This window comes from Orcinus orca, chromosome X (assembly GCF_937001465.1).
Source record: "Orcinus orca chromosome X, mOrcOrc1.1, whole genome shotgun sequence".
Taxonomy (NCBI): domain Eukaryota; kingdom Metazoa; phylum Chordata; class Mammalia; order Artiodactyla; family Delphinidae; genus Orcinus; species Orcinus orca.
In genome coordinates, this window is record NC_064580.1 from 66,934,290 (window position 1) to 66,960,203 (window position 25,914).

General features: G+C 39.0%; 2 protein-coding genes across 3 annotated transcripts in view; both read left to right on the forward strand.

Moving 5' to 3' along the window:
* On the forward strand, positions 1-4,348 carry LOC101275626 (cytochrome c oxidase subunit 7B, mitochondrial). Its single transcript, XM_004280440.4, has 3 exons — positions 1-161; positions 2,737-2,861; positions 4,147-4,348. The coding sequence occupies exons 1-3, from the start codon at positions 122-124 to the stop codon at positions 4,222-4,224; spliced, it is 243 nt and encodes an 80-aa protein (XP_004280488.1). The 5' UTR covers positions 1-121; the 3' UTR covers positions 4,225-4,348.
* A 7,814-nt stretch (positions 4,349-12,162) lies between these two features.
* Positions 12,163-25,914, forward strand: part of ATP7A (ATPase copper transporting alpha) — a 143,052-nt gene continuing 129,300 nt past the window's right edge. For both annotated transcript variants that reach the window (XM_049705078.1, XM_004280441.4), the window contains exon 1: positions 12,163-12,534. The gene's annotated coding sequence lies outside the window, so the exon portion shown is untranslated. The remainder of the gene's footprint in view (positions 12,535-25,914) is intronic.

A 25,914-nucleotide genomic window follows, 5' to 3' on the forward strand; every position in this document is an offset into this window, starting at 1 on the left:
TCTCTTTAACGAGCTCAGCAGGAAGCCATTTTGTTTCTCAGGGCGCTTTGCAAGGGTACTAGAGGTGAAATTGCAAGAAGTCAGCAGCTGCAGTTGCCGCCGTTCTGTCTTCAGCTTCACGATGTTTCCCTTGGCCAAAAACGCACTAAGTCGTCTCGGAGGTGAGCAAAAATTGTGAGCACATCTTTTCCAACTGCCTTTATCCGTTGTCTTCGTGGTCTTTCGTGCCCCTTCCTTCCATGTGCATCTCGACTTTATTATTCTAAATGCTCTGTCTCCTACTTCACCCCAAGTAATTGGGAAAATGTCCTTAGCATTAGCCTAATCGCTCAGCGTTTCTGTTTGGGTTCCCAGCTCTCTTTTGTTACTGGAGTCATAACCCAGCTCTGCTTTTTTTTTTTTTTTTTTTATTTTTCGGTAGCCTACGATTTCAAGGGAGACACCTGGTGAACACTTCTCGTTCCTTAAGTAATTCCGTAAACTTTAGCTTTGGGGACACGTTTACCCGCAAATGGAAGAGCCTCTTCTCCAATTCTTGGTTTCATTGCAGGGAGACAACCTAAATGGTAGCACTGCAGCTTTTATGTTATTTGTGGATTATTAACTAAATAATTGTGGTCATTTTTTTCTTACCTAAAAGTTAGGCAGGTACAGGGAAATTTTGAGACCAGCATTATGTACTGAGAATGCACTAGATTGGAGAGATAAAAGTCATTTCATACTTGATTTGCACTGAAGGTGACCTTGAGTAACGTGAGCGTTTTACAATGAAAGTGACCTTAAACAACTACCATTTAGCTTCTTTAGCCATCTTTTTATTTTCTGTTTATGGAGTCATTAGAAGTATTACTAGATTGTGTTCTAAACGCTCAAGCACCTTTGACAATAACCAAAAAATAGTTGTCTGACCGGTTTTTCATATTCCAAAAGCCACATCTATTATCTCTTTCACTTTGGGCAAATGATTTAACCTCTCTCAACTTCATTTTCCTCCTTTGTAAAATAGAGGCTTAGTAAATAATACCTACCTCATAGAGTTGTTGAGGATTATATGAGATTACCAATAGGTGGTAACTGAACCATTTCTTGTCACAGAGAAGAGGTCCAAAGAAATCCACTTGGGTGACCTGAGTGTTGAGGTCATGAGGTGTTCCAGAATTGCTTGCTTGGTAATCTTATTTTCTTTGCTTTTTGAGCAGGTAGGGCCTTGTACCTCAGGAAAGGGGTTTGGGGGTTGTTATTTTCAATGTGGAATTCACATGCTCACTTTTTAACTGCTCTAGAGCAGATTATATTGGGAAATGTTTGTAAATTTGCTCATCCCAAGTGTGACTAAAGGTGAAAAAAAACTAAGGCACTTAAGCGAAGAAACCATTAAATGGTCATATAACTATGCTGAAATAACCCATTGTATCACATTATATCAAATAACCCATTGTATCACATAACCCATTATATTCATAAGTGCTAGTGAATGGGCAACATTGCTGTTTCTTTAATACGTTTTTCATTACATACCTTTTGAGGCTCTAAAACAATAAGGACCTGCTACTTAGATTGGAGAGGAAGAAAAAAGCAGCTGGAAATATGCATTTTCCAGTCTTGGCTCTTTCCCAAGCCCCCCAAGTACCTCCAGAGGCAGTTTGAAACTCTTTCTACTAAAATAGCAGTAATAGCAAAGCTTTCATGTTGTCATTCTGCTCAACAGCTTTTACCTCTACCAAAAAAGTGGCCCTCCATGAACCTTTCTAGTTTTACCTCCTGTTACTAATTTATTTACCTTGTCCTTCAAACGTAATTTGTTTTCTAGGACACTGGGTTTTCTGTCTCTGCTTTTTTCAGATTTGCCTTTCCCATGCCTATATAACCAAATCCTACCTGCTATTCAAAGTGCTTAGCTAACATTCTGCTTCCTTGTATTATAGTGGTTTGTGTCTTTGTATCTAATAGCCTGGCTACATAACCAAATCCTACCTGCTATTCAAAGTGCTTAGGTAACATTGTACTTCCTTTTATTATAATGGTTTGTGTCTTTGTATCTAATAGCCTCCCCTAGAGTGGAAGTTACCCAAGAACAGGGTCTGTGTCTTACACATTTCCATATACCCCATTTCTTTTAGCATGGTGCTATATTCATTAGTCACTTTTTTAAAAAGTCAAGATTACTCTAGTTTTTGGAGGTTTTGGGGTAATTTTAAGGTCATAAACATTTAGCGTGCTTTAATGATTTCGAGTTTATTTACCCCTTTATGTTGTAAGTTGTTGAGCACTGCTGAGTAACCTTTAGTGAAATTCAAAGTCATAAATACTCAAATTAATGAAGTAGGAGCTAAGTTCAGAGGTTATACAAATACCAATTTGTCATGGATGTTACTGACATCACTTTTTCTTGGTTTTTCCCCTCAACATTTTATTGTGGAAAGTTCCAGACATATCGAAAAGTTGGAAGAATTGTATAATGAATACCCACATACCCACCACATAGATTCTACAACTAACATTTTGCTGTATTTGTTATATCACATATTTATCCATCTGTCAATCTTATTTGTGAAGCATTTCAAAGTATGCTACTTTGCTTTTAGCTTCAATATGTTTTAACATTTTATTATACTGCGTAATACTGTAGAATTAACTTCCTTGGCTTTTGTGAGTGGCAATATCAATTACACATGTTCTCTTTTCCTGATAATTGATAGATATGCTCCTGTATTCTCTTTTCTTTCCCCCTTTAAGTTCGAAGCATTCCGCAAACAATGGCAAGGCAGAGCCACCAGAAGCGGGCACCTGATTTCCATGACAAATATGGTAATGCTGTATTAGCAAGTGGAGCCACTTTCTGTGTTGCTGTATGGGCATATGTAAGTACTGTTGATTGATAACCTGTTTTAGATGTTTTTTATTCCCATTTATCTCATGTATTCAAAATGTTTTCACACAGTATACATTTCTAGTTAGGAGGGGCTTTAGAGATTTTCTAACGTAATTACCCACCTAGTGCAGGAATTTCTTCCTCAACATTGAGCATTCATCCGTCATCTGTTCTTAACATTTCCAATGACAAGTTGCTTAGTGGATCAAAAGGCAGTCTTTTCCATATTGTGTAGCTGGTTGAAAAGATCTTATGTTGAGTTAAAATCTGCCTCCTTCATATTTTACCCATCATTTCATTGCAATACAGAAATTCTGATCACATTTCCATGTATCAGCTGTTAGATATTAGAAGATTCCTATCATGTCTCCTGGATCTTCTCTTTCATATTAAACATTCTTAGTTCTGTTGATCATTTTTTTGTTATATGATTTCCAGGGTTTTCACCATCTTGGTCACCTTTCTTTGCTTAATCAACCTTTCTTCTATAGAAGAACTGAGTACAGCATTTCTGATGGATGACATATAAAGTGACTTGCTTTTAATATTTTAGTTTTTTACATCTTCATTTACCAATCTACTTACCAGTCACTGTACTTGCTGGTTAAAAATAGGAGTCTTGAAGTTATAATAAATATATAAACTGATTTTAAAAGATATGAAACAACCCTTGCCTTAATAATCAAAGACTTTATTAATAGGCCTTTTTCATTCTTATTTTGATCTTCCTGAAATCAGATATATTATTAAAATAAGTGTGTGTACTTAATTGGAAGAGTAAACAGATGTTGAACAAATGTGTGATCGGGGGCACTTTTGGAAGTGAAGTGCTACTTGAAGAAGGGATATTATAAAAGTTCTCTTTGGCAGTATTTAGGTAGTCGTGGTTGAGTGCAACAATGTTGTTGAGGATGTAGTATAGAAATGTGATATACAAATTTGAATTAATTAAATGAAATTTAAAATGTAGTTGCTGAGTCACACTAGCTACATCTTAGTTGCTCAATAGCTGTATGTAGCTAGTGGCTAACTGTATTAGACAGTGCAGATATAGAACATTTCCTTCATCTCTGGAAGTTCTACTGAACAGCACTGCTCTAGAGAATTAGGACAGCAATTAGGTTTGGCCTACCTGGAGGGCACTGTATCCCAGGTGACTTTCTGTGTGTTTTTAACCTATAGTGCAGAATACCTTTGCCACTTTAGGAAATACTCTCCAAGGGAGAGTGGGCTCTGGTTTAAACATATAACTGACAGCATTTTAATTCTTACAGACAGCAACACAAATTGGAATAGAATGGAACCTGTCCCCTGTTGGCAGAGTCACCCCAAAGGAATGGAGAGAACAGTGATCATCCCAGCTCGTTTAATACTGAATTGTTTCAAAATCAACTCATAATTGATGCCAAGTAAAAGCATTATGTACCCATTAAAATATGGCGTGATTGAAGAAATAAAGTACATTTGAAAACCTCATTGTAGGTTGGTTTGTTTCTTTTGTAAATGAAACCAAGCTTGATCATTTTTATTTATTTAACCTTTGTGTTAATATTAAAGTCAAAACACTGTACAACTTCTTGAATAGCTTTTCTCTATTAGGTAGTGTGAAAGGAAAGTTTGGCTGTCACCTAGGAGTCAACTTTATAATAGGCTGAAATTACAGTTAATGAATAACTGATAACAGAGTTATTTTAGGGCATCTATGAGTTTAAAATTTGGTGTCCATATCTTGGTTATACCTACTACTTTCAGCCTCTCATATATGTTTGTATTTAGAATTGGCGTTAAGTCCTTTGTACTCCTGCCAAGAGAACTTAGGGTGTCACCAGACCCATAGGAAGAGTGGTCCTATCAAATGAACTCCTAGGATGTCTGAAGACTAGCTAGCTCCTTGGCTCCCTTGGTACATTTATCTTAGAGCTCTATTTTTTTTTTTTTTTTGCCGTACACGAGCCTCTCACTGTTGTGGCCTCTCCCGCTGCGGAGCACAGGCTCTGGACGCGCAGGCTCAGCAGCCATGGCTCATGGGCCTAGCCACTCTGCGGCATGTGGGATCTTCCCGGACCGGGGCACGAACCCGTGTCCCCTGCATCGGCAGGCGGACTCTCAACCACTGCGCCACCAGGGAAGCCCGAGCTCTATATTTTTCAGCATATTTATTTGAGATGTTTATGAGGTTATTAAAGAAAGGATCTGTTTTACTTATCTAACTACTAGTGACCTCTGCTGTTGGCTTTCTGTAACTATACCAGTTTTTGGATTGGTGGATTATCCTGAATTCACTATGACATTGGATTTTATGTGTAAGATATTAACTGAAGAAAACACAGTATCTACACCATGTGTTTCTTTATTTCCTCAGCGAAAGGCTCTGAAGTAAGCCTCAAGTAGTGGCTTTTTAATAGTGCTCAAGCAGAAAATGAAATTTCAGTTGAGTAACCTATCTATATTGGCTAAATTTGAGATTTCTAAAATTCACTTACCTGATACTGTAGGTTATCAGGTAAGTGGCTTTTAGGACTCTCCAAATTTTCCTGATGTAGATAAGGATTTATACTTAACCAAACATTTGAAGAATGTTTACTCAATAGGTGAAATACTAGAATTGCTCTTATGGCAATATGTCCTGTTTTCTCATTAATGTACCAAAGCCAGTAATTTCATGACTTTTTAAAGTAGGAATAAGGATTTGAATGTCATTGCAGCACAGAAGGTTGCAAGATTAGTAACTACATAGTAGTGACACCATTTGGTAAAATTTGAACACTTTATATCATATTTAGAATGTTAAAAGAGGACTAAAGTATTCAAATGCACGTAACCCTCCAACATGATTAAGCAAAATAAACATGTCTTTAAGAAAGTTTCAACCTTCTGTTTTTGTTCCTGAGTTGGCACTGAGAATTTCTAATGACTGGAGGTAATTTTCAGTATGATTTATACCACTTCTGTCAGATAAGTAGTAATTGTCAGCTATTCTGATAGGCAAAAATAAATAGTATGGGGGCTTCCCTGGTGGTGCAGTGGTTGCGAGTCTGCCTGCCGATGCAGGGGACACGGGTTCATGCCCCGGTCCAGGAAGATCCCACATGCCGCAGAGCGGCTAGGCCCGTGAGCCATGGCTGCTGAGCCTGCGCGTCCAGAGCCTGTGCTCCGCAGTGGAAGAGGCCACAACAGTGAGAGGCCCGCGTACCGCAAAAAAAAAAAAAAAAAAAATAGTATGACTTTTTTTAAAAATAAATTTATTTTTTGGCTGTTTTGGGGTCTTTGTTGCTGCACGTGGGCTTTCTCTTGTTGCGGCGAGCGGGAGCTACACTTCGTTGCAGTGCTCGTTGCTGTGCGCGGGCTTCTCATTGCGGTCACTACACTCTTGTTGCTGAGCACGGGCTCTAGGCGTGAGGGCTTCAGTACTTGTGGCACATGGGCTCAATAGTTGTGGCTTGCAGGCTCTAGAGCACAGGCTCAGTAGCTGTGGCGCACAGGCTTAGTTGCTCCGCGTCATGTGGGATCTTCCCAGACCAGGGCTCAAACCTGTGTCCCCTGCATTGGCAGGCAGATTCGTAACCACTGCTCCACCAGGGAAGTCCTAGTATGACATTTTAAAATGTCTATTTGTCAGCATACGTGTTGCCTTGTGTGATAAAATCGTGGTGGTAGTCAGCATCTTTGAAAATACTTACAAAACTTAGTTTTATGATTAATCTTGTCCTGATGAGTAGTTATAAAACTACCACGGCCACTACCAGAAATGAAGCTGTGGTTTAAGTCAAAGTTATTTTGTGTCATCACAATATTCTGACCTTGCAGCTTGCTTAGTGTACTCAAAGTTTTCATCCTGTGTGAAGGTTGTCAAATTAGTCTCCCTGTAAAAATCTGTATGTTTGAAGAATTTAGATAAGTGACTTAATTTAGAAGCATTGCCAATCCCTCAAATGTTATTTATTGGGGGAGTTATGAAGTATTTTTTAAAAAGGGTGAATGTTGTAACTGCCATTCTTAATTTGACTCAAGCTATTTTAGTGCATGTGTTCTGTTCTTTTAAATTCATTAAACTTACTTAGAACTAGGTATCGTGGTAGTTGTAGAGGCACAGATGTTGTGTTCTCACCCTCCTGACTATCAACTTTATTGTGATATTAATAAGCATTTTATAAGCATTTGGGGGGTACCTACTATCTGCTCAATGCCAGGAAACCTGATATACTTCTTGAAGACATTCCCTTCTATTTGAAAGCTCAGTTTAATATAGTAGTAATTTAAAAAGTGTTGGTATGCTCATGCATTGATATGGGAGATTAGGGATGATTCATTTAGAGATACGAAGTGGTTTATTTTTATTTATTTATTTATTTTTTGCAGTACGCGGGCCTTTCACTGTTGTGGCCTCTCCCGTTGCGGAGCACAGGCTTCGGATGCGCAGGCTCAGCGGCCATGGCTCACGGGCCCAGCCGCTCCGCGGCATGTGGGATCCTCCCGGACCGGGGCACGAACCCGTGTCCCCTGCATCGGCAGGTGGACTCTCAACCATTGCGCCACCAGGGAAGCCCGGTTTATTTTTTTTTAATTATCCAGGTTCTATTTTTTTCTAAATAAATATTTATTTATTTATTTGGTTGCACCAGGTCTTAGTTGTCTTAGTTGTGGCAGGCGGGCTCCTTAGTTGTGGCTCACAGGCTCCTTAGTTGAGGATCGCCAACTCCTTAGTTACGGCTTGCTTGCTCCTTAGTTGTGGCCGGTGGGCTCCTTAGTTGCAGCACACAGGCTCCTTAATTGTGGCATGCGAACTCTTAGTTGCAGCATGCATGTGGGATCTAGTTCCCTGACCAGGGACTGAACCCAGGCCCCCTGCATTGGAAGCTCAGTCTTATCCACTCCACCACCAGGGAGGTCCCTGAAGTGTTTTCTTTTCTTTTTTTTTTTTTACATCTTTATTGGAGTATAATTGCTTTACATTGTTGTGTTAGTTTCTGCTGTACAGCAAAGTGAATCAGTTATATGTATACATATATCCCCATATCCCTTCCCTCTTGCATCTCCCTCCCACCCTCCCTATCCCACCGAGCTGATCTCCTGTGTGATGTGGCTGCTTCCCACTAGCTATCTATTTTACATTTGGTAGTGTATATATATCAATGCCACTCTCTCACCCTGAAGTGTTTTAAAGTCAGGGAAAGGCCCAGTGATTAAGAATGTAGAGGATGTTGCCACTCATAATGATAAACTTTACCTAAAAACTAGAGAGCCTAGTAGATTTGATATTCTTCTGATAAAGCTTTATTTCTGGTTTCTGCCTTTCAGTGAATTTCTTTGAAAGTTTAACACAGTGTTAATGTTGAAGTTAGAAAACAACTTGCTAATAATTGGAAGCCCACTTAAAACCCATCTTAATTTCATGTGATGTGAGTTAAGATTTTTAAATTTGGGGCTGAATTTATATCTTAATAGTTAAGGCTATGCACATTGATTGACAACTACAATTGAATGTCCAGGAAGGTAAGGAGTCCTGAAGTGAATTTTTATGTGGATGGGTGTAAAGCGGCAAAGAATAATTCTTTCTGAAATACTTAATTGTAGGCCTAAAATTTAAATCTATGGGCAGTGTTGCCTGTCAAGGCTTATTAGGGATTTCAAACAGGTAGGATGAAAATTATTAAACATATAAATATGCATACTGTGTGCCACTTTTCCAAGTCTTTTACAGTTTTACAATAATATTTGCACTTTGCTGACTGAGTTCTGCAACGTTATTTGACTTGATACTCTATGGTAACTGGGTTGAAATGGTTCCAGTTGAAAATATAAATAATCCTATGATTATTTTCCCCCTACATCTTACGACAGATATTTAATGAAAGGAAGTGTGAAAAGACCACATCTTACTTCAAAATTAGTGAGATGGAGCCCCTCCCTCTTACTGTTAATGTTTACAGTTTTAAAAATTCTAGGATTTTGCTGCTTTTTAAAATGACAAATTGGAAAAGGAATAAAAAATACACTTTTTTCTGAAATGCTTTCTGTACTGCTTATTTATTGCACTGTATTGCTACATTTTAGGCATCTCAATTCTGTCTAAACTCAGGATGATAGATACTTTAATATTCTTTGCATCCTTGGAATCCTGTACGTTTTTAAGATCATGGACAAATGAATAAATAAATGGGGAAGTGTTTGAGAGCTTTAAATGGCGATGTGAAGGTAGTGTGAGGTGAGATCCCTGCCCCAACTCAAATACACTCATACATAAAGATTATGAATTTAAAAACATGAATTAAAAAAAATTTGAGATCATTATTTTGGGGGGATAGCTTTCCATTTATTTGTATCTTCAATTTCTTTCATCAATGTCTTGTAGTTTTCAGTGTACAAGGTCTTTCGCCTCCTTAGTTAAGTTTATTCCTAAGTGTTTTATTTTTTAAAAATTTATTTTTATATTTTATTTTTTCATACAGCAGGTTCTTATTAATTATCTATTTTATCCATATTAGTGTATATATGTCAATCCCAATCTCCCAATTCATCCCACCACCGCCCCCCCCACCACTTTCCCCCCTTGGTGTCCATACGTTTGTTCTCTACATCTGTGTCTCTATTTCTGCCCTGCAAACCAGTTCATCTGTACAATTTTTCTAGGTCTAAGTGCTTTATTTTTTTATGCTATTGATTTTGTATCCTGCAACTGTACTGAATTAGGGTGCCAAAAATACACAATGGGGAATGGATAGTCTCTTTAACAAATGATGTTGGAAAACTAGGTAGCCACATACAAAAGAATGAAATTGGGCCTTTATCTTACAGCACACACAAAAATCAACTCAAAATGGATTAAAGACTTAAATATAAGACTTGAAACTATAAAACTCCTAGAAGAAAACATAGGGGAAAAACTTCATGACATTGGTCTTGACAATGATTTCATGGATATGACACCAAAAGCATAGGTAACAAAAGCAAAAATAAACAAGTGGGACTACATCAAACTAAAAGGTTTCCACACACCAAAGGAAACAACAGAGTGAAAAGGCAATCTAAGGAATAGGAGAAAATATTTGCAAACTATATATCTGATAAGGGGTTATGCTCCCCAAAATATAAAGAATTCCCACAACTCCACAGTAAAAGTAATAACTCAATTTAAAAATGGGCTAAGGGGGCTTCCCTGGTGGCACAGTGGTTAGGAATCCGCCTGCCAATGTAGGGGACACGGGTTCGAGCCCTTGTCCGGGGAGATCCCACATGCAGCGGAGCAACTAAGCCCATGTGCCACAACTATTGAGCCCGCATGCCTAGAGCCTGTGCTCCGCAACAAGAGAAGCCATCGCAATGAGAAGCCTGCGCACCTCAACAAAGAGTAGCCCCCGCCTGCCACATCTAGGGAAAGCCTGCGCACAGCAACGAAGACCCAATGCAGCCAAAAATAAATAAATTTTAAAAAATGGGCTAAGGACTTGATTAGACATTTCTTAAAGATACACAAATGGCAAACATATATATATATATATATATGGAATTTAAGAAAAAAATGTCATGAAGAACCTAGGGGTAAGACAGGAATAAAGACACAGACCTACTAGAGAATGGACTTGAGGATATGGGGAGGGGGAAGGGTAAGCTGTGACAAAGCGAGAGAGAGGCATGGACATATATACACTACCAAACGTAAGGTAGATAGCTAGTGGGAAGCAGCCGCATAGCACAGGGAGATCAGCTCGGTGCTTTGTGACCGCCTGGAGGGGTGGGATAGGGAGGGTGGGATAGGGAGGGTGGGAGGGAGGGAGATGCAAGAGGGAAGAGATATGGGAACATATGTATATGTATAGCTGATTCACTTTGTTATAAAGCAGAAACTAACACACCATTGTAAAGCAATTATACTCTAATAAAGATGTAAAAAAAAAGATAATCAGCCTCACTAATCATCAGGTAAATGCAAATCAAAACCACAATATCACCTCAAACATGTTAGAATGGTTATGAACAACAACAACAACAAAAAAGCAAGTGTTGGCAAAGATGTGGAGAAATTGGTACTCTTGTACACTGTTGGTGCAGCTGCTAAGGAAAACAGTATGGAAGTTCTTCAAGAAATTAAAAATAGAACTACCATATGATTCAGCAAACCCACTTCTGGGTACTTATCCAAAAGAACTGAAGAGACATTAGCACTCACATGATCACTGCAGCACTATTCATAACAGCAGGGATGTGGAAAGCCCCTAAATGTCCATCAGACAAATGGCTAACGAATACGCATATACATACAGTGCAATGTTATTCAGCCTTAAAAAAGAAGGAAATCCCGCAGTATGTGGCAACATAGATGAACTTTTAGAACATTATGCTAACTGAATAAGCTAGTCATAGAATGACATATACTGCATGGTTCCACTTAGATGAGGTATCTAAAATAGTCAAACTCATAGAAGCAGAGAATAGAATGGTGGTTGCCAGGGGCAGAGGGTAGGGGGAAATGGGGAATTGCTAACCAATGGGTATAAGGTTTCAGTTATGCAAGATGAATAAGTTCTAGACATCTGCTGTACAATCTGCCAGGGAATAAAGTAGCTTTTCCTTGAATGCTAACCATCATGTAAGTTCACTAGTTTCCTCAAAAGTAAATGGTGTGCTCTGCTTCCGTTTCTGGTTTTGCTCCAGTGTTTGGGTTTTCTCCGCGGCCGCCTAAGACGAACCAATTCTTCTGGAAAGCAAAACCCAAGGCTCCGCCGCCCAGCTTGACTGACTGCATTGGCACGGTGGACAGCAGGGCAGAATCCACTGACAAGATTTGTCGGCTGGAGGCTGAGTTGGGACAGACCCCTCAGTGTCCCCCGCATCTGTTTTGCAGAAAAGCTTTAGCCTTTTGGGCCTTCCAAGTTTACCCAAGTGGTATTCTCACTCAGAATCTAATGTCACTCCTCCAAGCCTCAGCCACCGATTTTTTTTTAAACTTTTGATGCACATCTGTTCACCTTTCTGTTGGAGAAACACGGAAGTGAAGCAAAGCGAATTCCATTTTGCGCGAATGAGCGCGGTTTCCCACGACCTCACCGGAGAGCGCGCAGAGATCATTTTTCAATTGAGGGATATGGGTAAATTCATCTGGAGTCAGGCTACACAGTCTAACAGGAGCACGTTAATGTCATGCTATGAGAGACTGAACTATCCAGAAGAAGATTATAAGTAAGTCTAAGGTCCTTCTTGGCTTCAGGTTAGGAAACTGCAGGTTTTGGTGGTGGTGGGGGGTTGTTTTGTCTTTGGTGAGCTGGGAAGAGGACTCGCTACAGAGCCAAAAAGGAAGATTTTCGCTGGCGGCTGTGTGTCAGGCCAGGCGCTGCAGGGAGAGGGAGACGCTTGACTCGAGTCTGGGCGTTTCCCCTTTCACGTGACACGTCCCCCACCGCCTCGCCGGCTGCTTCCGGCCGGGGCATCACCCGGAAGTGGGGGGGGAAGTTGGGGTAAAAGCGGCGGCCGGGCGGCTCCGGGAAGAAGCGGAGGGAGGAGTTGGCGACGCCGCGGCCGTCGCGGTTGCCGCCACCGTCGTCGCCATCGCCGCCGCGGCTACTGTGACTTCTCCTGGTGTGTGAGATCGGAGCCTACGCGCCTGGATTTGTCGCCGCCACCGGCTGCGTAGATCCGGAGGTTTAACCACAGGACAGAAAAAACAGGTAAGTCCTATGTCGGCTTCCCGTCGTCCCCTTCTACAGAAGGGGTGTTCTGTTACTGTCAGTCTGTACTACCGAGTGTGGCGAGAAGGTGATTTTAATCTGGGGGAGTTTCCAAACTCTTACTGCTTCACAACTCAGGTATGCATTACACTCTTGTTTTACCTCCCCTAACAGGGGATAGAGGAGGGAAGATTGGGTCCTGACCCCTGTCGCTTTCTTGTCCCCTTCTGAGGAAGTGTCCTGATCATCCATAGCCCATGTTACCTAATTAATTGAAGGTACAAGAAGGTCTGTGCCCGATTTTGGAGGTCACATGGACTGATCACCATTATTAATGAAATAATGTAAAGAAATTAGATATTTTGCTTCTTGTCTCGCTCTGGGAGCATGAAGTAAACTGAGAGAGCACTCTTGTTTCCATTTCATTTTGTTTATTCTGACCCTTCCCAGTAAAGTTACTCTCCATCCTTGTTGCACCCTGTGGCATCTTTTTCTTTGACACTTTTTCTTGTAGACGTTGAAGTTATTTATCCTAAGCACTGGCAACTCTTTCATCGTTTCGCAGGTTAATATTATTCAGCATCTGGTTTTTGTTTTAATTACACCCTCTTCATCTACAGTGGTATGACTTTGTATTGAGACTTAAGATGTGCAGAACAATGAATTAGGTGATATTGAGGTGTGGGGGGCGGTAGGGGGGTATACACAAGAAATAAGATGAAGTCCCTAGCCTCAAGAGAGTTTGCATTCAAGTTGAGTTCAGTTATGAAGACAATGGATTCTAGCAGCCCCACTTACTGAATAACTACATTGCTTATCTCATCCTTTTTAAAGGATATTTTGAACTGAAATTTTATTTTTTAATCTTTCAAACTTTCTTGTTTCTACAGTCATGACATGAGAGGGTTTTTTTCCTATTTGTACTGAAGGGTCTCACAATGTAGTAGGAAAGACAGATACACCCTTTAAATCTCAGTAATGTATATTAGAAACAGAAAGTGTTATGAGAGTGTAGGGAAGGGAGCTTTTGAGCTGGGCCTTGAAAAATGGATAGGATTTAGCTTTGCAGGAATGGAGGTAGGGGACGACAGCCCAGGTACATGAAATAATGTGAGCAAAGGCTTGGGGGGCAGGAAAGATGCCTCCAGCAATACATTGTACATCAACATCTTTAACACAGCCACATCTTCCAAAATGTCACTGTTTAAAAGAAAAAAATATAGAATTCAAAACTGGTAAGCTTACAACCATATCCGACTACCCTCCAGCCAATAAAAAAGCTTATATATAGGAAGAAAACCCATGAAGTGACAAAAGCAGTGTTAATGTGTGAGATTTAATTCTGATGTAAACTCAAATGTAAAAGAGAAAAAGTAAAGCTTGCTATATTTTAATTCTGACTGAGTGTCGTGTCTTAAATATAATTTGGAATCTTTTTTTAAAAATTGCTGGGAATGAATAACAACACTGTGTGAAGTCAGAAGGCGTTCCAGTTTTTCCCCAAGGAATTTCTGTATTTCCTTGTCTCCTACAAAATGACTTCTCTACTGGCCTTCTTAACCTGATAGAAACTATTTTTTTACAGTCATAGTCTTAGATCTTGATTCTTGACCTTTAGGTAGCGTTAGATTAAACACTAATTCCTCCAAAGGATAGGTTAACACCCCTGGTCTCTAATGCAGAAGGTTGTTTTTCTTTGAAAAATGCATGCAGAAGTGGTAAAATTTGTTTGAAAGTGAGAGTGAGAGAGCAAGCAAAAATAACCCTAACATACCACAACCTTTACTTCTGGGAGAGATCTAAGGCAACACATTCCTTTTTATAAATTCCTCATTATAACTGCTTTTTATCTACATGTTTAAAAATGCTTGGCAAACTTTAATCAAGACTTTTGACATCCCAATGAGTGAAAATAATTTTCTTTGGCCAGTTGGGAAAGTAAATTGTGAGGAGAGGTTTGTCTGACATGATACAGGCACTGGCATAAATGAGAATAATATTTGGGAGTTTTGTCTTAAAATTCCTTCTACTTATCTTTGTTAAAGGGAAGTTCAGCTTTTAAAGGTTTTACAGTTTTGTTTTTAAACAGAACTCTTTCTTAGGACATAAATCACAGTGAGGGTGGGGGGTGGGAGAGGCAGGCAACAGTTGGCCTATTTCAGTTCAGTCTATTGTCCCAGCAACCATGTGTTTCATTTATAAATCACAGTGTTCAGGTTGATTTCACGTGATATAACTTGCTTACTTACTTGCTGAGATAGTATGGCAGAAATAGTGTCACAATACTTTTAGAATGTGTTCCATTAAAGTGAAAGGGTAGGATGTTTCTGGTTTCATAAATATGTTTCTAGTTTCTCCAGCACTATTAGAAAATGGATTTCCTGGGACTTCCCTGATGGTGCAGTGGTTAAGAATCTGCCTGCCAATGCAGGGGACACAGGTTCGAGCCCTGGTCCAGGAAGATCCCACATGCCAAGGAGCAACTAAGCCTGTGAGCCACAACTACAGAGCCTGTGCTCTACAGCCCGTGAGCCACAACTACTGAGCCTGTGTGCCACAACTACTGAAGCCCGTGCACCTAAAGCCTGTGTTCTGCAACAAGAGAAGCCACTGCAATGAGAAGCCGGTGCACCACAATGAAGAGTAGCCCCTGCTTGCTGCAACTAGAGAAAGCAGGCGTGCAGCAACGAAGACCGAACGCAGCCAAAAATAAATTAAAAAAGAAAAAAGAAAATTGATTTCCTCATCTTTGTGGGCTCATATTTGTGTGGGATATTGGTAGATTGCATCAGTTTTCACAGATATTTCTGTCCTTGAAGGAAATGAGGATAAAATGAGCCAATTAGCTGTGCTTTGGCCTGTGTTTTCCATTTATATTTATAATTATACAGGTATGGCTGAAGGATTAAATTTTTTTTACCTGTTTTTACTTTATAATTCTCTAGTGTAGAAGTCCACTTTTCCAGACCTATAATCAGGAGAACGTTTAACAATTTACTAATTGGAATAAATGGGTTATTCCACATCTTAGGGAAATTGTTTTAGGCTGACCATTTACCTTAGTTGATTTTGTTTGTAAAAAAGTTCAAGTGTTTTGTTTTATGCTCTAGTAATTGCTCCTGATCTGCTTGTGCATTTGATGTCACAACCAAAGCAGATAGGGAGCAAATAATACTGGAATTACTTCCTTCCCCTACTCCCACCTGAGTTTGCAGAACACTGTATATTTCTTATAATTTTGGAGAAATGGTTTCTGATCTCTTGAACGTTCACCTGAAGCATGCTGCCCACCACTCAGGAGAGGAGGGCATTAAAAGGGCTTCTGTTAAGACCTGAAACAGTGTCAACAGAGGTTGAAGAACAGAGAGGAAGAATTCCACAGCAGAGAGCCTGCTAAACAAAATTCTCAGGACTACTTAGGATAAATTTGTAGCTGATCTCTGGGGTCATGAGGATACTTAAGAGTTGATCCTTGGACTTCCCTGGTGGCACAGTGGTTAAGAATCCGCCTGCCAATGCAGGGGACATGGGTTCGATCCCTGGTCGGGGAATATCCCACATGCCGCAGAGCAACTGAGCTGGTGTGCCACAACTACTGAGCCTGTGCTCTAGAGCCCGTGAACCACAACTACGGAGACCCCACGCCACAACTACTGAAGCCCGTGTGCCCTAGAGCCCACGTGCCGCAACTACTGAGCCCACGGGCTGCAACTACTGAAGTGCGCGCACTTAGAGCCCGTGTTCCGCAGCAAGAGAATCCACTGCAGTGAGAAGCCCCTGCACTGCAATGAAGAGTAGCCCCCGCTTGCCACAACTAGAGAAAGCCTGCATGCAGCAACGAAGACCCAGCACAACCAAAAAATAAATTAAAAAAAAAAGAGTTGATCCTTGAGCTAACAAAAGCTTAGAGAGCTTAGTTGTTACAGAGTTCCACGCGTAATTTCTTTTTTTTTTGTTTCCATGCGTAGTTTCCTTTGTTGATCCTTGCACTGAAAATGGTAGTGGAAAAAGGTGTCTAATTTTTTCGTGATGATAAAGTTTTTTGTGCTAAGAATTCTAATTGAATTATTAAATTAATCATTAATCTAATAGTATTAAATTAAAATAGAAAGTAATATTGTATTGATTATTGGTAAATATATTAATAATATCAAAACATTAATATTAAATTATTATTAATTTCAATTAATTGAATTTTATATTAATTATAATTATGCTTAATATAATTATAACTATATATAAATATAATACATATAATAAATATAATATATAAATATATATTTAATATATAATTATAATTTTATTATAATTAATAAAATTAGCTAATTTCATTTTGGCCAATAAATGCTTTCTCTTATTTTACTATACCATTTCACTGTTAGTTCTAAATATCACTTTTTAGTTCAAATTTATAGCCACAGTATCTTGGTATTAAGTACTAATCACAAATGTAAGTACTTTTTTATGTATTAACAATCAGATTAGTGTCATATGTCATTAAGTATTGTGCATCAAAAGCGAAGTATTTTGTCTTACTTATCTGTTTCTAGCTAGGTGATAACAGGATTAATTTTAGTCATAAAAACCTTCCTAGCCTTCAGAGAGTTTTAAAGCCTTAAATTCATCATATAATGATGGATAAAGGAATAAATTAATATGTGACCTTGAGTGTCAGGGTATGATTCAGATTGCCTAATGAGGATGTGGAGAAAAGGGAACCCTCATACACTGTTGGTGGGAATGTAAATTTGTGCAGCCACTGTGGAGAACAGTATGGAGGTTTCTCAAAAATCTAAAAATAGAACTACCATATGACCCAGAAGTTCTACTCCTGGGTATATACCTGAAAAAAACCAAAAGATACATGTACTGCAATGTTCATAACAGCGTTATTTACAATTGCTGAGATATTGAAGCAACCTAAGTGTCCATCAACAGATGACTGTTTAAAGCAGCTGTCTGTATGTATCTATATTTCTATAGATACATAAGACAGCTGCTTTATCTAGATATAGATATATACACACACACTCATACACACACACACACACTCACACACACACACACACACACACACACGTACAATGGAATATTACTCAGCCATAAAAAAGAATGAAAATTTTGCCATTCACAACAACATGGATGGACTTGGAGGGTATTACGCTAAGTGAAATAAGTCAGACAGAGAAAGACAAATACTGTATGATATCACTTATATGTGGAATCTAAAAAATTCAACAAACTAATGAATATAACAAAACAGAAAAAGACTCACAGACATAGAGAACAAACTAGTGGTTACCAGTGAGAAGAGAGAAGAGGGGAGGGGCAAGATAGGGGTATGAGATTAAGAGCTACAAACTACTATGTATGAAATAAATAAGCTACAAGGATATTTTGTACAACTCAAGGAATATAGCCAATATTTCATAATAACTATAAGGGAATATGACCTTTAAAAATTGTAACACCTGAAACCTATATAATATTGTAAATCAACTATACCTCAGTAAAAAAAAAGATTGCTTAAGAGTTTGTCTGCTGTGTTTATTATAAAACTAACCCGTTAATTCCTGTTTCTTAACTTTAGGGCAAATGGTAAGTCATGGGATTTTGAATCTTACATTTTTTGGAGGGGGGTGCACATAAGTAAAGGAGACCGGAACTGTTCCTTTGTCTGGTATGAAAAAAAATAAATCTGGTACTTTGTCTATTGTTTGCAGTTTGGTAAGTGTTGACATATTCTTTCATAGGGCCAAATTTTATTCCTAGACCTAGCAAGTGGCTAAACTGAGATTTAAAGCCAGTCAGTCTGGCTTTAGAACCTATGCTCTTATCTAACATAAAGGAACTGTATTTTTTAAAAAAATACATAGGGCTTCCCTGGTGGCACAGTGATTGAGAGTCTGCCTGCTGATGCAGGGGACACGGGTTCGTGCCCTGGTACGGGAAGATCCCACATGCCGCAGAGCGGCTGGGCCCGTGAGCCATGGCCGCTGAGGCTGCGCGTCTGGAGCCTGTGCTCCGCAATGGGAGAGGCCACAACAGTGAGAGGCCCGCGTACCGCAAAAAAAAAAAACCAAAAAAACCAAAAAAAACAGACATTTGAGCAAAATTAGGTCTATTGGAATTAAGTTCCTTGTTTGTCCTAAAGAGGGAAACACTCATTTATCTTATTTGAAAGTATGAATGAGCAAATAGATTTGATGATTAAAAATTAAAGTATCATTACCTCAAAATTTCCTTGGTACTTACAAACGAAGTTCAAAAGTAAAGACCATAGTTTTGTTTTTAGCTAATTACGTTTTTTAAGGATAAGCTAAATGACCTAATACTTAAAATGGTGTTAGTCTTATTTGTATTCTCAGAGTCCCAGGAAAAGAAATGGACTATGCGTTTTTTTCATCTTTACAATAAACACATCTTTGCACTTGGCCAGACTTTGATATTTACAACATGCTTAGAACTTAAACTGTACTAAGAGAACATATAATGAAAGTTAATAAGCAAGCATAAATTGGGACATTGCTGGTTACATTTTCTGGATTATTGGATATTATTCTCTTGATATTTTCAAGGCATAACGTCACCATTTTATTGTGATCTACTGTTTTGGGGAGGCAGTATAATAGAGGGTTAAGAGTGGGCCCTCAGGCCCACACTGCCTGGGTTAGAACCCCAGCTCCTCTGTTTACTGCTTATATGACCCTGAGCTTGTCTCTTTCCTTTTGTGCCTCAGTTCCTTCAGATTTCCAAAATGGCAGCAATAACGGTGGGATTTCAATGAATTAATACATATAGAGCCCTAAGAGCAGTGTGTACTATATAGTGATTCACAATTTTTAAAGGTTATACTCCATTTATGGTTATTATAAAGTATTGGCTATATTCCTTGAGTTGTACAATATATCCTTGTAGCTTATTTATTTCATACATAGTAGTTTGTAGCTCTTAATCCCCTACCTCTGTGTTGTCCCTCCCCCCTTCCCTCTCCCCACTGGTAACCACTAGTTTGTTCTCTATATCTGTGGGTCTCCTTCTGTTTTGTTATATTCACTAGTTTGTTGTATTTTTTAGATTCCACATATAAGTGATATAATACAGTATTTGTCTTTCTTTGTCTGACTATTTCACCAAGCATAATACCCTCCAAGTCCATCCATGTTGTTGCAAATGACAAAATTTCATTCTTTTGTATGGCTGAGTAATGTTCCATTTTGTATGTGTGTGTGTGTGTGTGTGTGTGTGTGTGTGTGTCTGTGTACACCACATCTTTATCCATTCCTCTGTTTATGGACACTTAGGTTGCTTTCATATCTTGGCAATTGTAAAATAATGGTGCTGTGAATTTTGGGGTGCATATAACTTTTCGAATGTGTTTTTGTTCTTAGTAGATATATACCCAGTAATGGAAGTGCTGGGTCATATGGTAGTTCTATTTTTAGTTTTTTGAGCCACCTCGATAATGTTTTCCACAGTGTATTCAGCTTTTTAAAATTGCGGCATATATATTGGTGATTAAAAGCACAGACTCTAGACTATGCTTGGCTTCGAATTTTGATTGTGTCCCTTAATAGCTGTGTGACCCTGGGAACGTTTCTTTCCCTCTCTGTGTCTCAGTTTCATTATCTGTAAAATGGAGGTAATAATAGTACATATCCCGTTGGGTTGTGAAGATTAAAATAGTAAAAAGTATTAGGTATTATTATATATTAATATTTACTGACATAGAAAAATGTTCATTATAGTGTTGTTGATCAATAATCAATAAACATTCTATAATAGGAATAGAGTTTTATTTGATCCAAACTGAGGGCTATAGCCCAGAGACAGCCTCTCAGATAACTCTGAGGAACTGCTCCAGAGAAGCATCATTTTCAGCATGGTTTTATATCTTGTCAGAATAAAGAACATCAAACAAATCAGGGATACATTCCTTCAAGGTTTCAAAAAAAAAAAAAAAACCAAAACACCAGAACAGATCAGCATGTACACAACTAATCAGTATGGCATTGGCACCTGAAAAGGAGGCTTATCATTGAATGAGTACCAGCATTGCTGTCCAGGAAGGGAGGCATTTAATCTTTATTTTTAACATGGACATTCTTTACTTCCGGTCAGTGTGCTCTTTTCTTTAATAATCAAAGCAGATGTACAATGTATGTTTGATAGGCCACAAACAGGCTGTTTTAGTTAGCATAAGATTCGAGTTAAATCATATATAAGTCAGAATGACTTCCCCATACCTCGATATGTGGACATTTCTTTCATCAGTGTTGAATGAAAAGGAGCATGTTATAAAATAGAATAGCATATCATTTTTATTTAAAACGTGTGCTTATACATACATACACATAACCTCATAAACTTACACGTACACACATGTATACATCCCTACCTCAGAATTTTAACATTTGTTGTTTCTTGTTGGTGGACTGATTTATTGTTTATTTTTATATTTGCTTGTCTATATTTTCTCTTTTTATCCAGTTGATATTTATTTCTTATTTTTTTTAAAAAATATTTATTTATTTTGGCTGTGCCTGGTCTTAGTTGTGACACATGGACTCTTAGTTGTGGCATGCATACTTCTTAGTTGAGGCATGCGGACTCTTAGTTGTGGCATGTGAACTCTTAGTTGTGGCATGCATGCGAGATCTAGTTCCCTGACCAGGGATCGAACCGAGGCTCCCTGCATTGTGAATGTGGAGTCTTACCCACTAGACCACCAGGGAAGTCACTTCCTTTTATTTTAAAGGAAGGAAAAAGACACAATTAAAGCATCTCTTCTGTGAAGTCTTCACTGAACTCCCTTCCTTCATCTCTGAGCCCCTTGAAAGCAGAGCCCATGTCATATTCATTCACCTTTGTATCCCCAGCTGGGCCTAGCGCAGAACCTAAAAAGATACTGGGCACTTAGCAATGTTTGTAAGGTTAAGAGGAGATGGAATTATGTGACAAGAACTTTACATATGTTATCTGATATACTCCTTTTAACAGTCCCATGAGTAAGAGTTATCTGTATTGTTCTGATGAGGAAACTGAGCGTCAGAGAGATCAAACAATTTGCTGGAGGTCACAGAGCTAATAAATAACAGAATTTGGATTCAAGTCCAAGTCTGTCTGATGCCAAAGATGTATGTCCAGTTAAAGAATTGCCTAATGAATATACCTGTTGTCTTCTATTCATATATATATATAAATTTTTTTGGCTGCATCAGGTCTTAGTTGCAGCATGCGGGCTCTTTGTTGTGGGGCACAGGCTTCTCTCTAGTTGTGGTGCATGGGTTCCAGAACACGTGGGCTCTGTTGTTGTGGCACATGGGCTCTCTAGTTGTGGCACGCGGGCTCAGTAGTTGCGGTGCGTGGGCTTAGCTGCCCCACGGCATGTGGCATCTTAGTTCCCCGACCAGGGATTGAACCTGCATCCCCTGCATTGGAAGGCTGATTCTTAACCACTGGACCACCAGGGGAGTCCCTCCAATGAAATAATTTTTGAAAGATTTCTTTGTAAACAGAAATGAGCTATATGAATGTAAAGTTATGTTATTCTTATTTCCTGCTATAATCCTACCTGTACCCTCGATTCTGACTTGGCAAACCTGCTTTCCTGCTCCCATGTAAGACTTTTTCCTCTCTATTCAACTGGTGCTTTAGTTCTCCATATATGTCTTTTTATATTGCCCAAGTTCTACCCACTTTTTAGAAACTTGGCTTATAATTATGATATGAAGCTTTTCAGATTAATCCAGCCGTTTCCATCAAACTCAGTATTGGATGTGCATGTTGAAGAGACTGATTTGCGAGTATCTAGCCAGGTATTTGTTTCGCACCAAAGTATGGCAGTATCATCTTTGAACATAGATACTTATACTTTTCCTAATTTGATCTGTTCACTTTTCTCTGTGCTGTGTTCAACTTTAATGTCCCACATTCATAGCCATACCTTTTTCAAAAGGAGGTGTTGTCAGAATTAGTTTTTAGCTGGAAGATGTTAGTAAGTTCAGTCTGTGTCTTATGTATATGCATGTGTGTGTTTGTCCACATGAACCCTTGATCAGAAGTAGAAAAAAAGGGCAGGTAAGGCAAGAGAAGGAGTGCTATAATAATTTATTTCAAAGACCCAACAGCATACACTAAACCAAAATTTAGGATTTAGTTATAGCTTGACTCCCCATGGCTTTTTAAGAATTAAGAAGGTGAACCCCCTTTAAATTATTAACTAACTAAAGGGAAGCATCCACTTTGTGAAAACTGCATGTTTTAAATGGGGAAAAATAGCTCTTTGTAGTAAAGAATATTTTTTTAGTCTACGAGAACCAACTTTCTAAAGATTTCAGCCTATTTTATTTTTTGAACATAAATCGCTCAATTAATTATTATTATTTAAAAATTTTTTATTTTATATTGGAGTAGAGTTGATTAAAAATGTTGTGTTAGGGTTTCCCTGGTGGCGCAGTGGTTGAGAGTCCGCCTGCCGATGCAGGCGACGAGGGTTTGTGCCCGGGTCCGGGAAGATCCCACATGCTGCAGAGCAGCTGGGCCCGTGAGCCATGGCCGCTGAGCCTGCGCGTCTGGAGCCTTGCTCTGCAACAGGAGAGGCCGCAACAGTGAGAGGCCCGCGTACCGCAAAAAAAAAAAAAAAAAAAAAAAATGTTGTGTTAGTTTCAGGTGTACAACAAAGTGATTCAGTTTTACATATACATGTATCTATTCTTTTTCAAATTCTTTTCCTATTTAGGTTATTACATAGTATTAAGCAGAGTTCCCTGTGCTGTACAGTAGGTCCTTGTTGGTTATCTATTTTTAATATAGCAGTCCCAAACTCCCAATCTATCCCATCCTTCAACCCTTCCCCCCTGGTAGCCATAAGTTCATTCTCTAAGTCTGTTTCTGTTTTGTAAATAAGTTCATTTGTATCATTTCTTTTTAGATTCTGCATATAAGCGATATACAATATTTCTCTTTCTCTGTCTGACGTCACTCAGTATGACAATCTCTAGGTCCATCCATGTTGCTGCAAATGGCATTATTTCATTCTTATTATGTGTACCACATCTTCTTTATCCATTGCTCTGTCGATGGACATTTAGGTTGTTTCCATGTCTAGGCTATTGTAAACAGCACTGCAAAGAACATTGGCGTGCATGTATCCTTTTGAACCATGTTTTTCTTCAGATATATGCCCAGGAGTGGGATTGCAGGATCATATGGTAGCTCTATTTTTAGTTTTTTAAGGAACCTCCATACTGTTCTCCATAGTGGCTGTACCAATTTACATTCCCACCAACAATGTAGGAGGGTTCCCTTTTCTCCACACCCTCTCCAGCATTTATTGTTTGTAGACTTTTTGATGATGGCCGTTCTGACTGGTGTGAAGTGATACCTCATTTTAGTTTTGATTTGCATTTCTCTAATAATAATTAGCGATGTTGAACATCTTTTCATGTGCCTCTTAGCCATCCGTATGTCTTTTTTGGAGAAAAGTCTATTTAGGTCTTCTGCTCATTTTTTTATTGGATTGTTTGTTTTTTTGATATTGAGCTTCCTGAGCTGTTTGTAAGTTTTGGAGATTAATCCCTTTTCTGCAGCATCATTTGCAAATATTTTGGCCCTTTCTGTGGGTTGTCTTTTTCTCTTTTTAAAAATATTTATTTATTTATTTGGCTGCGTCGGGTCTTAGTTGTGGCATACGAGATCTTCATTTCGGCATGCAGGATCTTTCATTATGGCGTGTGGGCTCTTAATTAGGTGCACGGGCTTCTCTCTAGTTGTGGTGTGCAGGCTCCAGAGCACACGGGCTCAGTAGTTGTGGCACGTGGGCTCTCTAGTTGTCGTGTGTGGGCTCTGTAGTTGTGGTGCACGGGCTCTAGAGCATGCGGGCTCAGTAGTTGTGGCATGTGGGCTTAGTTGCCCCGCAGCATGTGGGATCTTAGTTCCCCGACCAGGGATCAAACCCACATCCCCTGCATTGGAAGGCGGATTCTTAACCACTGGACCACCAGGGAAGTCCCTGTGGGTTGTCTTTTCATTTTGTTTATGGTTTCCTTTGCTGTGTAAAAGCTTCTGAGTTTGATTAACTCCCATTTGTTTACTTTTGTTTTTATTTCACTTACTCTAGGAGATGGATCGAAAAAGATATTGCTGTGATATATGTCAAAGAGTATTCTGCCTATGTTTTCCTCTAAGAGCTTTATGGTATCTGGTCTTATATTTAGGTCTTTAATCCATTTTGAGTTTATTTTTGTGTATGGTGTTAAAGAATGTTCTAATTTCATGTTTTTTACATGTAGCTGTCCAGTTTTCCCAGCACCATTTATTGAAGAGACTGTCTTTTCTCCATTGTGTAGTCATTGCCTCCTTTGTCATAGATTAGGTGACCATAGGTGAGTGGGTTTACATCTGGGCTTTCTATCCTGTTCCATTGACCTATATTTCTGTTTTTGTGCCAGTACCATACTGTTTTGATGACTGAAGATTTGTAGTGTAGTCTGAAGTCAAGGAGCCTTATTCCTCCAGCTCTGTTTTTCTTTCTCACGATTGCTTTGGCTATTTGGGGTTTTTGTGTCTCCATTATAAATTTAAAATTTTTTTGTTCTATTTCTGTGAAAAATGCCATTGGTAATTTGATAGAGATTGCATTGAATCTGTAGATTGCCTTGGGTAGTATAGTCATTTTGATAATATTGATTCTTCCTATCCAAGAACATGGTATACCTTTTCATCTCTTTGTGTCATCTTTGACTTCTTTCATCAGCATCTTATAGTTTTGGGGTTATAGGTCTTTTGTCTCCTTAGGTAGCTTTATTCCTAGGTATTTTATTCTTTTTGATGAAGTGGTAACTGGGATTATTTCTTGAATTTCTCAGCCTATTTTAGAATGTTTGTTTTGTGAGATGACAAAGTTCATCCTAGTGCTTCCTAACAAAGCACAGAATCACAGAACTAAGGAATGAATTCTGAAAAAAGACATCTTCTTGACAATCGTAATGAATTTGCACTTCAAATTCTAAAAATAGTAACTATTGTTGATGGCTATTTGTCTTGATTTCTGTTCAACAACTGTACATTGAGTTTAAAATAACATTTTTTCTCAGCAATTCAGTGGATTTGGTATAGCCATCAGTATTAGGTCTTCTGCTTGTGATAACAAAACACTTGAAAATTGCCAGTTAAAAACTCTTAAGGATGTGAAGTGATGTAGGCCTTCTCTGAATTTGTTCTCATTCATCTATATAAAAATACCTGGCTAGGGCTTCCCTGGTGGTACAGTGGTTGGGGGTCCGCCTGCTGATGCGGGGGACGCGGGTTCATGCCCCGGTCCAGGAGGATCCCACATGCCGCAGAGCGACTGGGCCTGTGGGCCATGGCTGCTGGGCC